We start from the raw sequence: 11,181 nt of genomic DNA, 5'->3' as shown, positions 1-11,181 counted from the left end.
TGAGGTATCATAAGAAACAACCGGTTTTGAACGCCTCCATCTATGCATTTTGAGCTTTGTGTTGCTTCTTAACTATTAGTAAAATGACAGAACTCCCCTGCATGCTTTGCACCAGATAACAGCCAGTCGGACGGAACGATCCCGGTCTCAATTATTCCTCATCAGCCCTGTCCTTTTTCCCCTCCCCCTCTTCCTTCTCCCTTTGGGTCACACTCCCATCATCCCAAAACTCCATATCCCCCTGTAGCGTTCCCCTAATGATAACCTGCCCGCGCTCCCCCAGCAATTCATCCAACGTCTTGCTTTGATCAAAGAAGATATTGAGTTGATCGCTGATGACGTGGCGGTTCTTGCAAGACGGGCATTGAATCAATACAGTGCCGCGGTGGTACCCATGCTTCGAGACACGGTGTGAAGAGCGCTCCCCGCACGGCTTGCAGGTGAATGTGAGCTGGTATGCGGGTTCTTGCGCCCGGCGCCTCTCGTTTATCGCTTCGGCCTCTGCATCTTGCTCCGCGGTTGCGGAGCGGTCGGTGAGTGGTTTGGAGGAGGGGGCGTCGGAGTTGTGGCGGATAGATGTGAATGCCGGGATAGCTGGAGCTGCTCTGTTTGTAGCCTTGTTGAGGAGGTGTGTTGGAGCAAATGGTCGTGAGTGGCGACTGAGACTGAGCTGGGAATAGAGGCGTGAAGCTCCGCGGGAGAGAGATGGTTGGGTCTGTGGTTGTGGGAGTGCACTATGAAGGGCACGGAGATTGCGGAAGAAGCGGAAAGATAGAGCCATATTGTAGGTTGGTGGAAGGAACAACAGTAGCTATCCCAAGTAAGAATTGAGGTGTAAGTGCAAGATTGTGAAGAGTGGAAAGTGAAGAGTGACGTGCAGCTCCAGCAGTGACTGCGGAGTTTGCGCCGGACTTAAGTTCTTCCAGCTGCCTCCGCGGTCTTATAATCCTCTCAACACTCGCCTCCAAAACTAAACAACATCTGCCAGTGGAGTTGAGGAAGTACCTTGTGCTTGAAGCATTTCTCCGACTGTTGAAAGCAAGCTCTCTTGATTGTCTCCCGGAAGTTTGGTGTTGCTGTCCTGTCTCATTCCCCGACCTCTATCCACTCCCGCTGCCCCGCCACCATATCTGAATTGCTTGAGTTTCCAAATTGGATGGCAGAGCCCCTGGAGCTTTGAAGATGTCTATGAGGGCAAGACAGAAGATTCGAGCTCCGCGAAGGGTGAGTGAACTATTTTGTTCATATACGCTGGCCCTCTATGATTGCCGACGAGCAACACCATGATCTCGACCTTATTTGCCGTTTGCTAACGGACTTGTGTTAGGGCCTTCCCGCGAACGGAGGAACGAATGATTTCGAATTGAATTGGAAAACACTATCGGGTTCTCTAAGCAGAATACACACGAAGGATGCGTCGGAACTATCGTTCGAGCAGCTTTACCGGAACGGCTACACCATCGTATTAATCCAGCGCGCCGACGAGCTGTACGACCGTACAAAGCAACTGGAGAAAGAATGGCTATGTGGGGAGGTTCAGCGGCGAGTCATTGCTGGTATTTCGCCTAGCCTGCTGCTTGCTAAAGAGGTCGTGGACGTGCAAGATCAAGCTACGGAGAGACGCGAGGCCGGAGAGCGGTTCTTGTCAGTCTTGAAAGAGGTGTGGGACGATCATCAAACCTGTATGAAGATGATCACCGATGTCTTGATGTACATGGTAAGCTACTGAGATGTGTTGGTTGCACGGGTTTCGCATTTCGCTGACACAGTTTATCGTCGAGAAGGATCGAATTATGTCGCAAAAGAAAGTATCCATTTACTCCGCCGCCATGGCTCTGTTTCGCGACAATGTCCTGCGGGCTTCAATGCCATCGAGTGATAATATCTCTGTGGCCGACGTACTCAAATCGACGACGCTATTCATGATCCAGCTGGAACGCTCGGGACACATGATTGATCGGACTTTGGTTCATCACTGCGTCAAAATGCTGGAGGGGCTGTACGAAACGGAGACTGAAGAGGAGTCTACCAAACTCTACTTGACCTCGTTCGAACCGGACTATTTAGAAGCGAGTGCGGCGTTCTACCGAGCCGAGGGCAAGCGACTGCTCGAAACAGTAGACGCTGCCACATTCTGCGCCGTCGTCTACGATCGAATAGCGGAAGAAAAGGAACGGTGTTCGTATACGGTCTCGAACCTTAGTGAATCCAAGATCAAGGAGATTCTGGACAACGAGCTTATCCGCAATAATCTTGCCGAGGTCATCAATTTTGAAGGAACCGGGGTTCGAGTCATGCTGGACCAAGACAGAATCAACAACTTGAGCAAGATCTTTGCCCTCAGCGCGCGGGTCGACCCCAAGAAGAATCATCTGACTGCAGCGGTATCAAAGCGTATCGTTGAAATGGGCAATGAGATCAACGCTGCTTCATTTGCTTTAGCACAGACATCAGCGCCGTCCAAGTCAAGTGCACCGGACGCAGGTCAAAAGAAAGATAAGGAGAAAGAGAAAGAGAAGCCTGTCAACCAAGTTACATCGTCTGCCATCAAGTGGGTGGATGACATTCTAGCCCTTAAGAACAAGTTTGATGACATCTGGAAAAATGCATTTGACTCTGACCAAGTGCTTCAGAGCGCGATTACAACAAGCTTTTCGAGTTTCATCAACTCTACGCCACGCAGCTCGGAGTTCCTTTCGCTCTTCTTCGACGAGAACCTCAAAAAGGGCATCAAGGGTAAAACGGAGAACGAAGTTGATTCTCTACTGGAAAATGGAATCACCCTCTTGCGTTACATCAAAGACAAGGATCGCTTCGAGGCCTACTATAAGAAGCATCTCTCTCGGCGATTGCTAATGAAGCGCTCAATGAGCATGGATGCAGAACGACAGATGATTTCGAAGATGAAGATGGAAGTCGGCAATCAATTCACGCAGCGATTAGAAGCCATGTTCAGGGACATGACTATATCAGAAGACTTGACCAGCAGCTACAAAAACTACGTACGGGAACAGGGCGACCCCGACCAAAAGCGACTTGAGCTGGACATCAATGTCCTCACCAGCACCATGTGGCCTATGGAGATCATGTCGAACACCAAGGATGGGCAGATCGAACTTCCTTGCATCGCCCCCAAGGAAGTTGAGACTGTCAAGCAGAGCTTCGAAAAGTTCTACCTCAACAAGCACAGCGGCAGAAAGCTTGCGTGGCAGCATAGCATGGGCACAGCTGACATCAAAGCAACCTTCCATCGGTCAAATGGGAAAGTACAACGCCACGAACTCAATGTGTCCACCTATGCCATGATTATCCTCTTACTTTTCAACAACCTGTCGGCGGACGAGTCCCTCACATTCGAAGATATCCAAGCTCGCACACGGATTCCAGATAACGACCTCATTCGAAACTTGCAGTCACTTGCCGTGGCGCCCAAGACTCGTGTCCTCAAGAAGGAGCCCATGAGCAGGGACGTCAAACCCACGGATAAGTTCTACTTCAATAACGACTTCCAGAGCCAGTTCTTGAAGGTGCGCATTGGCGTCGTCAGCGGCGGAGCCAACAAAGTCGAAAACCAGGATCAGAGGAAGGAAACGGAGGAGAAGATGAACAACGAGCGCGGTGGTAGTATTGAGGCTGCTATCGTGCGCATCATGAAGTATGTTTTCCCCCACCAGTCTTTCCTTAGGGACTTAAGAGTTAATACCATTTTCCATTTTAGGCAACGCAAGAAGTTGACTCACACCAATCTGATCAGCGAAGTCCTCAGTCAGCTATCTGCTCGCTTCGTGCCCGATGTCAACATGGTCAAGCGACGGATTGAGAGTCTGATTGACCGCGAGTATCTCGAACGTGTTGCCGAGGAGCCTCCCACGTACGGCTATGTCGCGTGACGGTCTGTTCTTCTTTTCTCACTCTCCTGTCTTCATTTCTTTTTCTCGTTATGGAATTTGGTCAAGGTGCATACGGTGGCTCAAATCAGGGTATCTTTGGCGTCATAGACTTCTCAATGTCTCATTTCAGTCTTTTGTTCTGTCTATTCTATTTCACTCTATCTCACAATAGCATTGCCCGCGGGGTCTGGCGCTGTTGATCGCTCAAACTTGGATGTCGATTTTGTTTCGCTTCGCTCAATACTCAATAAATTTTTAAAAGGTCTTAAAAAATGCGAAATCTTCCAGTATATGTCTTGTTGTCCAGCTCTAAAACCACCGAGGTATCTTTTGAATGATGAAATGTATATCAACGCCAGCCATGCAATGCAATGCCATCCATTCATGCCGCCCATGCCCATCACCCCGAACCCATACCAAACAAGAAAAGCTCACAGAACCTCCACATCCCCCTTCTCCCAAGCCGCCTTAACAGCCTCCCACCTCACAACCCAAACATCCCCCATCCTCATGGTCTGTCCAACCACCTCCTCATCCATGTCCTCCCCCGGCCCCGGCGGCGCAAGTAGCCCCACCTCCTCCGCAAGACATCTCACAAAGACAACCTCGCGCTTATCCGGCCCCTGCACCATACTCGTTCCGCCGGCATTATCATCCAGCCTCCGAAGCTGTGGCGGGAAGGAACTCAAAAAGCTGGAGCCGAAGTGCTTAGCTAGCAACTGCTGGTGCGTGAAGAGGAACGTCGCTTCAGATGGGCTTAGCGGGGAAGATGATGGGAGGTTTTCCGGGTCTGGAAGGGGCACCGAGTCTTCGGGGCTTTGGTGTTTGGCTTCGGAGCTCCCGGACGCAGGTGGTGGTGTTGGCGCGTTGTGCGAGGAAAGGAGGAGGTAGTGCATGCTGTGCTTGGTGAGTTTTGATAGGCGGTTGCGGAGGAGGGAGCGGAGGAGATATTGAGTTCGTGAGAGGTCGGTTTGCAGGATTGAGAGGGTGAGTGTTGCGTTTTGCGTCGAGTTGTTTGATATCGATGTGGGATCTGAGGATGCGGCGGCTAGGTCTTCGATTGTTTCGATCTGGTCCATTGTTAGCGGGTGGTTAGTTCATTGGAGCAAACGGGCGGTTCATGCGCACCTGCTGCCGTACGCGCTCCATCATGCGGTCCATTAACCGCGCGGGCCATGGGAGGAGCTCTGGGACGCTGCGCTCGGCGACCCAGAAGCGTGTGAGGAGTTGGTGGTCGAGGGCTGTGGATTCTGGGCTGGAGACGTCGGAGTGGTCGACGGAGGCGAGGATGTCGTCGATTTCCATGGCGGGCGGCTCTATCAATGGATGTCTGCTGGTATATGAGGTGTATCTGGAGAAAATGATATGCAATTCAGTGGAGGAAGCGGAGCGGAAGTGAGGCGGAGGAGATATTCATGCCTGAGTATTAAGGCAGACAACTTCTGCTGTATAGTTCAGAACCTCACTTCAATGCAGCACTTCAATGTACAATCAAGCTTACAAAATACTAAAGGACGCAAGTTTCGTATAAATTATTTCATTCATTGACAAAGGAAACCAAGGTCTTTATCTTTCTGCTCCCCCAAAGCCGGATTAGTAGCAGGAAATGGGTGTTTTCATATATGTACAGTGCTCGGCATTCCAAACGTCACAAGGGTCTAAGAGAGCCCTGTTAGATAGTGAGGCCAATATCAGGTCCAGAATAGCCGCGCGCAGTTATTATCGGCGAAATGAATCAACGAGCCATGCATAAATATGTACTGTGCTTGGCGAAGCATTTGTTGGGCTCCCTCGCATTGTACAGGAAAACCGAGCGGCGGATTAAAAGACGATAGGGTAAAGGAAAAGATTTTCGAGCAGCGAAATTCTTGCGGGTGAGGTATCATAGAAGTAAGCCGACGAGGTGATGTCCAAGCGTGTAAGATCCGTCGAGATTCATAGAGACATAGGAAAGAAGGAACGGAGTTGTTGAAGGAAATAGTAGGGACAAGAGTGCTGAAGAGCTTCTGGTTGTGTGGCTGTCGTTATGAATGTTTTGAGGGTTGGTCGTAGTAGTTGTAGTGTAAGGCGGAGGGTCGTATGAAGAGAAGGTAGAAAATTTTTGAAGCGAGTGAGGGTGAACTTGGACTGTTGTACGCGAGGCGAGGTTCCTCAAGTCGGGTGTCCGCTAAATGAGTCTTGCAATGTTCTCGAATGCAAATAGAACCCCAAACACCAATATCATCATAAAAGTCGTTCGACCAATAGATTATCCAAGAATCATGGGTCGTAAAGCCATGCAAAGCGCATGGGCGGACGGAGCCGCGGAGAAGTGAAGATAGTTGAGTTTCCAAACCAAGACTAGTAGGAAAGCATGCGGCGGCCAGGAAAGCGATTGCCGGGGCTGTCATTAAATGGGGACGCGAGGAGTTTGCGATCACCGGGCCCGTTCCTACACCTTCCTGTAGGGCTGTCTTCCATATCCGGCGACTGTTGACCGAAGGCAAATGTTTGAGCCCGACTCAACTTGGACCGTTGCTTGACCTTCCCAAGGCCGCGCTCACAGGCAAACTCATGCTCCTTGGCAGACATTTCAACGTAGTTTTGAGGAAAGCACAGTGATCGATGCTCGGCAAAGAAGCCGCTGTAACCTCCTTCAAGGATGTACATATCTGGATAAGAGAGTTGCGGGTACGAATCCACGTTGTAAGCACGATCCCGATGCCGAATAAATTTGGCCATAAGAGGTGCTCTGTGTACTGAGTACTCGCAGTGGAAGACGATCGCTGTCCGTGGTCTGGGATCCGCAAAAAGCTCGGCTGCCAGGTTCTCCTTGTCGTTGTAATTGATAGCCCCGACAATGTGCCCGCCTTCGTACTCATATTCGAATCGGCAATCGATGATCATGATATTGTCGAACAGTTCATTGTATTTCCCGCCCTTGATTTCCACGAGGGTGGCCTTGTCGATGCGAGGTAGATTGTCTGCTTGCTCCTCAGGTATAAAGTGAGGCAGCTGCAGAGCTTGTGTTTCTTCGAAGTCACTGATGGACTGGAGTGGTGCATTTGATGTATAAGAAACCTCGCTGTCGGCAATTACATCCTCGGGATGTTCGTACATACTCAATGATCGTCTGCATTGCTTGCGGGGCCGCATGTTCGGGTGAGAACTCTTTCGAATTGAAGCCGCCGATGGTGATCCATTGCCGCGGACATGACTACCGCTTCCTAATGTCGGTCTCAGACGCGAGTTAAGGCCGCTGGTTGAATTAATCCGCATCATGGGTCGTTCACGCTGAGGCGATTCGCCAAACATGTCCTCCAGCGACGCCGCTACGCCCAATGAAGTCTTGTTGGTCCCGTTGGTCTGGAACTTGAAGGGAGGTCCTTGGCTTTCCGGGGCGGGTTTCGCCATGCCGACCTGAAAGGACTGAGCTTTGCTCCGAGTAAGGCTAGGCCGTAAAAAGGTTGGACGTCTTCTCCTAAAGTAGACCATGATTAGACCCTCACGAGCAATGAACAGTCCCTCAAGTCTCCTCTTACTCTTGTTTACCATCCTTCGGTGGAACCGTGGGCGACTCAGGAACAAGGCCGTCATTCGACATCATAACCGTGTCCATTGGGGAGAGGTCAAGTGTCGGCGAGTTCAGCTCGATCTCGGTTGTACTAGCGAATGGAGGCTTATGAGGTAGTGGAGACATGTCCATGATATCCATCGCGGGGGCAGGTGACGAGGACGGAAGAGGAGGAGTGGTCATAGCATCTTCGATACCTAGATATATATATACGTTAGTCCCGGCCGTTTTCGTCCAAGTAAACATAAGCCCTTACCACCTCTCTTCCCATTCCCAAGCAGGCACGCGGAGAACAAAGACCGTCGGGGCGTAGCAACCTGGGGGCTAAAGTCTTTGGTGTTAGCATGTTTTCTTTGGCAGCACGAACAAAGGGAGGAATCGCTGCGGAAAAAAGAAGACGAACCTTTGATCGATGTGAAAATTCTGAGATAGATCCGCAGCAAGGCTCGCTGTTGGAGATGAGCCCCGAACCAGCTTTGTACCGAAGTAGTCTCCGTTAGATCTTTTCATGGACAGGTCCTTGAAGTTGAATCCGCCCGGGCCTAGTCCGGGTAAAGGACTAAATCCATGGTAAGACGATGCAGCATCCGAGCGAAAACAATGTCCAAGCATTACAGACGGAGGCTGCATGGCGGCTAACGGGGAGGAATGTTCCATGGTTGCAGAAGACGATTTTCCTATAGCCCTCTAACCATGTAGTCCGACTGTCCGGGTGCAAGGAACGGCGATGCTATCTAGGGCATACGCTACGACGGCGAAATTGATGGAAGCAGTCACGGTAAACTAGACGTCCAGTATTTCCCAATTGCAGCTGATCGAATTCCGGCCTCAGAAAAACCCTTCAAAACGGTTCCGAACTCGCAGTGGGCCAGCATGTACCGGGGACTTCCTGGTGACGGAACCGGGCTACAGCGACATGACTGGCAGGATCAAGCAAGGTGAGGGAGGAGGAGACGAGGTATGGAAGCGGGGGGGAGCTAGGAAAAGCACAGAGTCATCAGTAAAATGCCCGAGCAATGCAATATCGCCAGGGGAAGTGCACATCAATCTGTACACTGGTACGCTAATGCAATGGCGAATACATACCGAGAAGCGGAACGGTTCCAGGCGAGGATGAGGGCCAGAGATTAGCCGCGGACGAGGGCGGCCTTAAGAGATGGAGGAGGAGAAGAGGAGGAGGAAGGGATGTGCGGATTCAAGAGGAGAAGAGAGGAGAGGAAAACGGCGTTCAAAAAGTGATGCGTTGAAGGGATGTTGTTGCAGCAACGCAAAGTGGGGAGCCGATCTATGCTCACAGTGTAGCTTAAGCGACGGTATTGTACGGCGCTTACAGGGTCGCCATTTCGGCCTCCAGTCAAGGGTTTTCCATCTGGTTTACTATCATCTGTATTTAGACCTTACTGAATACTATGCTGGTCTCTTATAACGCCTTTCCGACCCTTTGCGACCGATAAAGGGTTGTGGCTGGCCCAGAATGTAGGTACGGGACAGGTACGATACGGCGTACATAGCGCTCTCCGACTGTGTCAGGCTGATGTCACGAGCAGTGGAATCTCGCTCTGGCCCAAATGTCGCAGTTTGCTTCAGAATGCCTCCAGATCATTTGCTTCATCGACGCTCGTTGCCGGGACTCCCTTACCGCCAGCTCAGCACTAGTTCCGCCAGCGTATCAGCACAGGGCTGCGCTTGGAGAGGCTGCCGGGGCTGGCTGAGCACGATCCAAGAGGATTAGCCTCTGCGACGGTACCTGAGCGCTGGAGTGGGATCCTGACTCCGGCCTGTCGCTTTTGACAGGCTCACTGTGTGACCTGAAACTCCTTCCAGAAAGCAAACTTCTCTCCCTTTGTCTCGGTCGTGAAGCTCTAATTGCCTCAAGGGTTCTAACTTTAGGTAATATTCCCCAGACTCCTGGCATATGCACTCCTCCCTTTTTAGGTGTCGACAAAGAGACTGACCGCACTCTCCAGGGCGTTGGCTGTTGAGCCTTTTGATGGGAAACCGCTCTGCCCGACCGTCCCGTGTCTTTGAATTTTTCGTTTCTTTTTTTCTCTGTTTTCCGTTTTTATACATCACGGCCAGTCTAAACTGGAGATCGTATCTCATAAAATGCTCCACCTGCTCCACCTGCTCGGAAAAAGAGCTTTCAGGAACGGCCGAAGAGCGTCCAGCCGCGCATGAGACTCGGTATTCGTGCCAGACTCCATGGTCCTGCATACTTCTACGAATATAAAGCTTCTCATTGGTAGGAGCTTCTCATTGGTAGGAGCTTGGGTCATAATTGCGAGCGATAATGGTGGCAGATCCGTCTTGATATCCCCGGACTATACCAGCTCCCAGTTGCAACTCGCAAGTGTAATACAGAGTATAGCGTTATGTCATTCTCATCGGAGAAAACTGCCTTGCAAGTTAGCACTGGATGATTTCATTGAGCCTCGATTATTCCGCTCGATGATCGTCCTGCCTGGAACCTGGAATCCTGCATTGCGCACGACCGGCTCCTCAGGCCAATGCATGCTTCCCTTACGCAACCCGTTATCAACTTATCGCTCGAGTCCCTGCATAGGGATACCGATACCACCCTATCGTTAGTCGGATTATCTCTATAATTGTTCCTTGGTTGCATCCTCCCGCTTCGAGCGCCATTGCTTGCTGGAGTTGGGGTCGGTAAAACAGCCTCGGCGTCACCGACGGCAGAGCTAGCTAGCTAGACCCGGGGAAGCTCCTCAGCTGAAAAGCGTCATCGACCCCAAAACCTGCCTTGTGTCCTTGTCACGATGGGTCTTAGACTCTTGCCGTCTCTCGTGTCTGGATTGCACGCATGGAGTCTCAACCCGTTAGAATAAGTTTGCTGCTAATCTATATGCCTCTCAGTGACTATCGTCTATCATCTCCACTCCAGGATCTGTAGAGCTCGCTCTCATCTCATGATCATGATCTGACTCGGAGGCTCTTCATCGGGAATAGTTCAATCAACAATCAGGCTATCGAGCCATCAGCCCGCTGAGAAGCTCCGCCACACCTCGTGGGATTCGCGAATCACGCCGTCGCCTCGAATTATTAGCATCGATGATTGCATCAATAGCCCCTCATTTTAAAGCTTTCTATCTTATCCGAGGTTCTATTATTGTTGCAGAGCCCCTCATCTTGAGACGCCGGTCGACCTGAGGCACGTCCTCTCCACAGCTGAAGGCTCTGGGCCTTCCTCCATAGCAATTGGCGGAGTTGCGGCTGATCCGGCCGTTCGCCTGTCGCGCCTGAAGCCTCTATCTCGGTACGGGTGCCCGGCGGTGACTACAGGTGGCTTCACTTAAGGCTTCCATAGCTTCGACATTCGACAAAGCAAGCCGTGCGGAGCTCTTGTTCTTCCCGTTGGACCAATGTTCAGTTCTTGCATGATTCATTGTTCATAGAACACCCGTGGCTCCCGCCCAGACCACTGTACACAGACCACCGTCCGGCAACTACTCCGTACACTGCGGGAAATCTGACGTCAGATCAGCCGTCCCTCGAGCGCAAAACATGTTTCCAGCCCATCTCTGACGCAGATAGCCAATGTTATTGTTGTATTGATGTCGCGCAGCAATCACAGCGAGAAGCTCTACGATTGGCTTGACTGTCGGCCTTCCAAACACGCCCGCTGGCCGTGTGCGGGGTCACGGCCATGGAATTCAGGCTCATTGGGCCATGTGTCGATGTTAGCGCCCAAACTATGCAGTCAAACTTTAGCCTGCGACTCTA

General features: G+C 51.2%; 4 protein-coding genes across 4 annotated transcripts; 1 reads left to right on the top strand and 3 right to left on the bottom strand.

The window, feature by feature from the left end:
- Positions 1 to 287: 287 nt before the first annotated feature.
- On the bottom strand, positions 288 to 781 carry DSM5745_01058 (uncharacterized protein; the record flags this gene model as incomplete). The annotated part of the gene is made up of 2 exons (XM_026743074.1): positions 288 to 302; positions 377 to 781. 2 exons carry the CDS (start codon positions 779 to 781, stop codon positions 288 to 290), a joined length of 420 nt encoding a protein of 139 aa, XP_026608919.1.
- Positions 782 to 1,182: 401 nt separating this feature from the next.
- On the top strand, positions 1,183 to 3,890 carry DSM5745_01057 (cullin family protein; the record flags this gene model as incomplete). The annotated part of the gene is made up of 4 exons (XM_026743073.1): positions 1,183 to 1,224; positions 1,328 to 1,717; positions 1,770 to 3,655; positions 3,719 to 3,890. 4 exons carry the CDS (start codon positions 1,183 to 1,185, stop codon positions 3,888 to 3,890), a joined length of 2,490 nt encoding a protein of 829 aa, XP_026608918.1.
- Positions 3,891 to 4,321: 431 nt separating this feature from the next.
- On the bottom strand, positions 4,322 to 5,195 carry sld5 (putative GINS DNA replication complex subunit Sld5; the record flags this gene model as incomplete). The annotated part of the gene is made up of 2 exons (XM_026743072.1): positions 4,322 to 4,960; positions 5,019 to 5,195. The coding sequence occupies 2 exons, from the start codon at positions 5,193 to 5,195 to the stop codon at positions 4,322 to 4,324; spliced, it is 816 nt and encodes a 271-aa protein (XP_026608917.1).
- A 1,035-nt stretch (positions 5,196 to 6,230) lies between these two features.
- nimT (putative tyrosine protein phosphatase MIH1) lies at positions 6,231 to 8,100 on the bottom strand (the record flags this gene model as incomplete). The annotated part of the gene is made up of 4 exons (XM_026743071.1): positions 6,231 to 7,350; positions 7,412 to 7,640; positions 7,700 to 7,767; positions 7,847 to 8,100. 4 exons carry the CDS (start codon positions 8,098 to 8,100, stop codon positions 6,231 to 6,233), a joined length of 1,671 nt encoding a protein of 556 aa, XP_026608916.1.
- Between the last annotated feature and the right edge of the window lie 3,081 nt (positions 8,101 to 11,181).

This window comes from Aspergillus mulundensis, assembly GCF_003369625.1.
Source record: "Aspergillus mulundensis strain DSM 5745 chromosome Unknown scaffold_0, whole genome shotgun sequence".
NCBI classification, from domain to species: Eukaryota; Fungi; Ascomycota; class Eurotiomycetes; order Eurotiales; family Aspergillaceae; genus Aspergillus; species Aspergillus mulundensis.
Note: the sequence above shows the minus strand (reverse complement) of the source record. Positions and strands in the feature narration are given on the sequence as shown.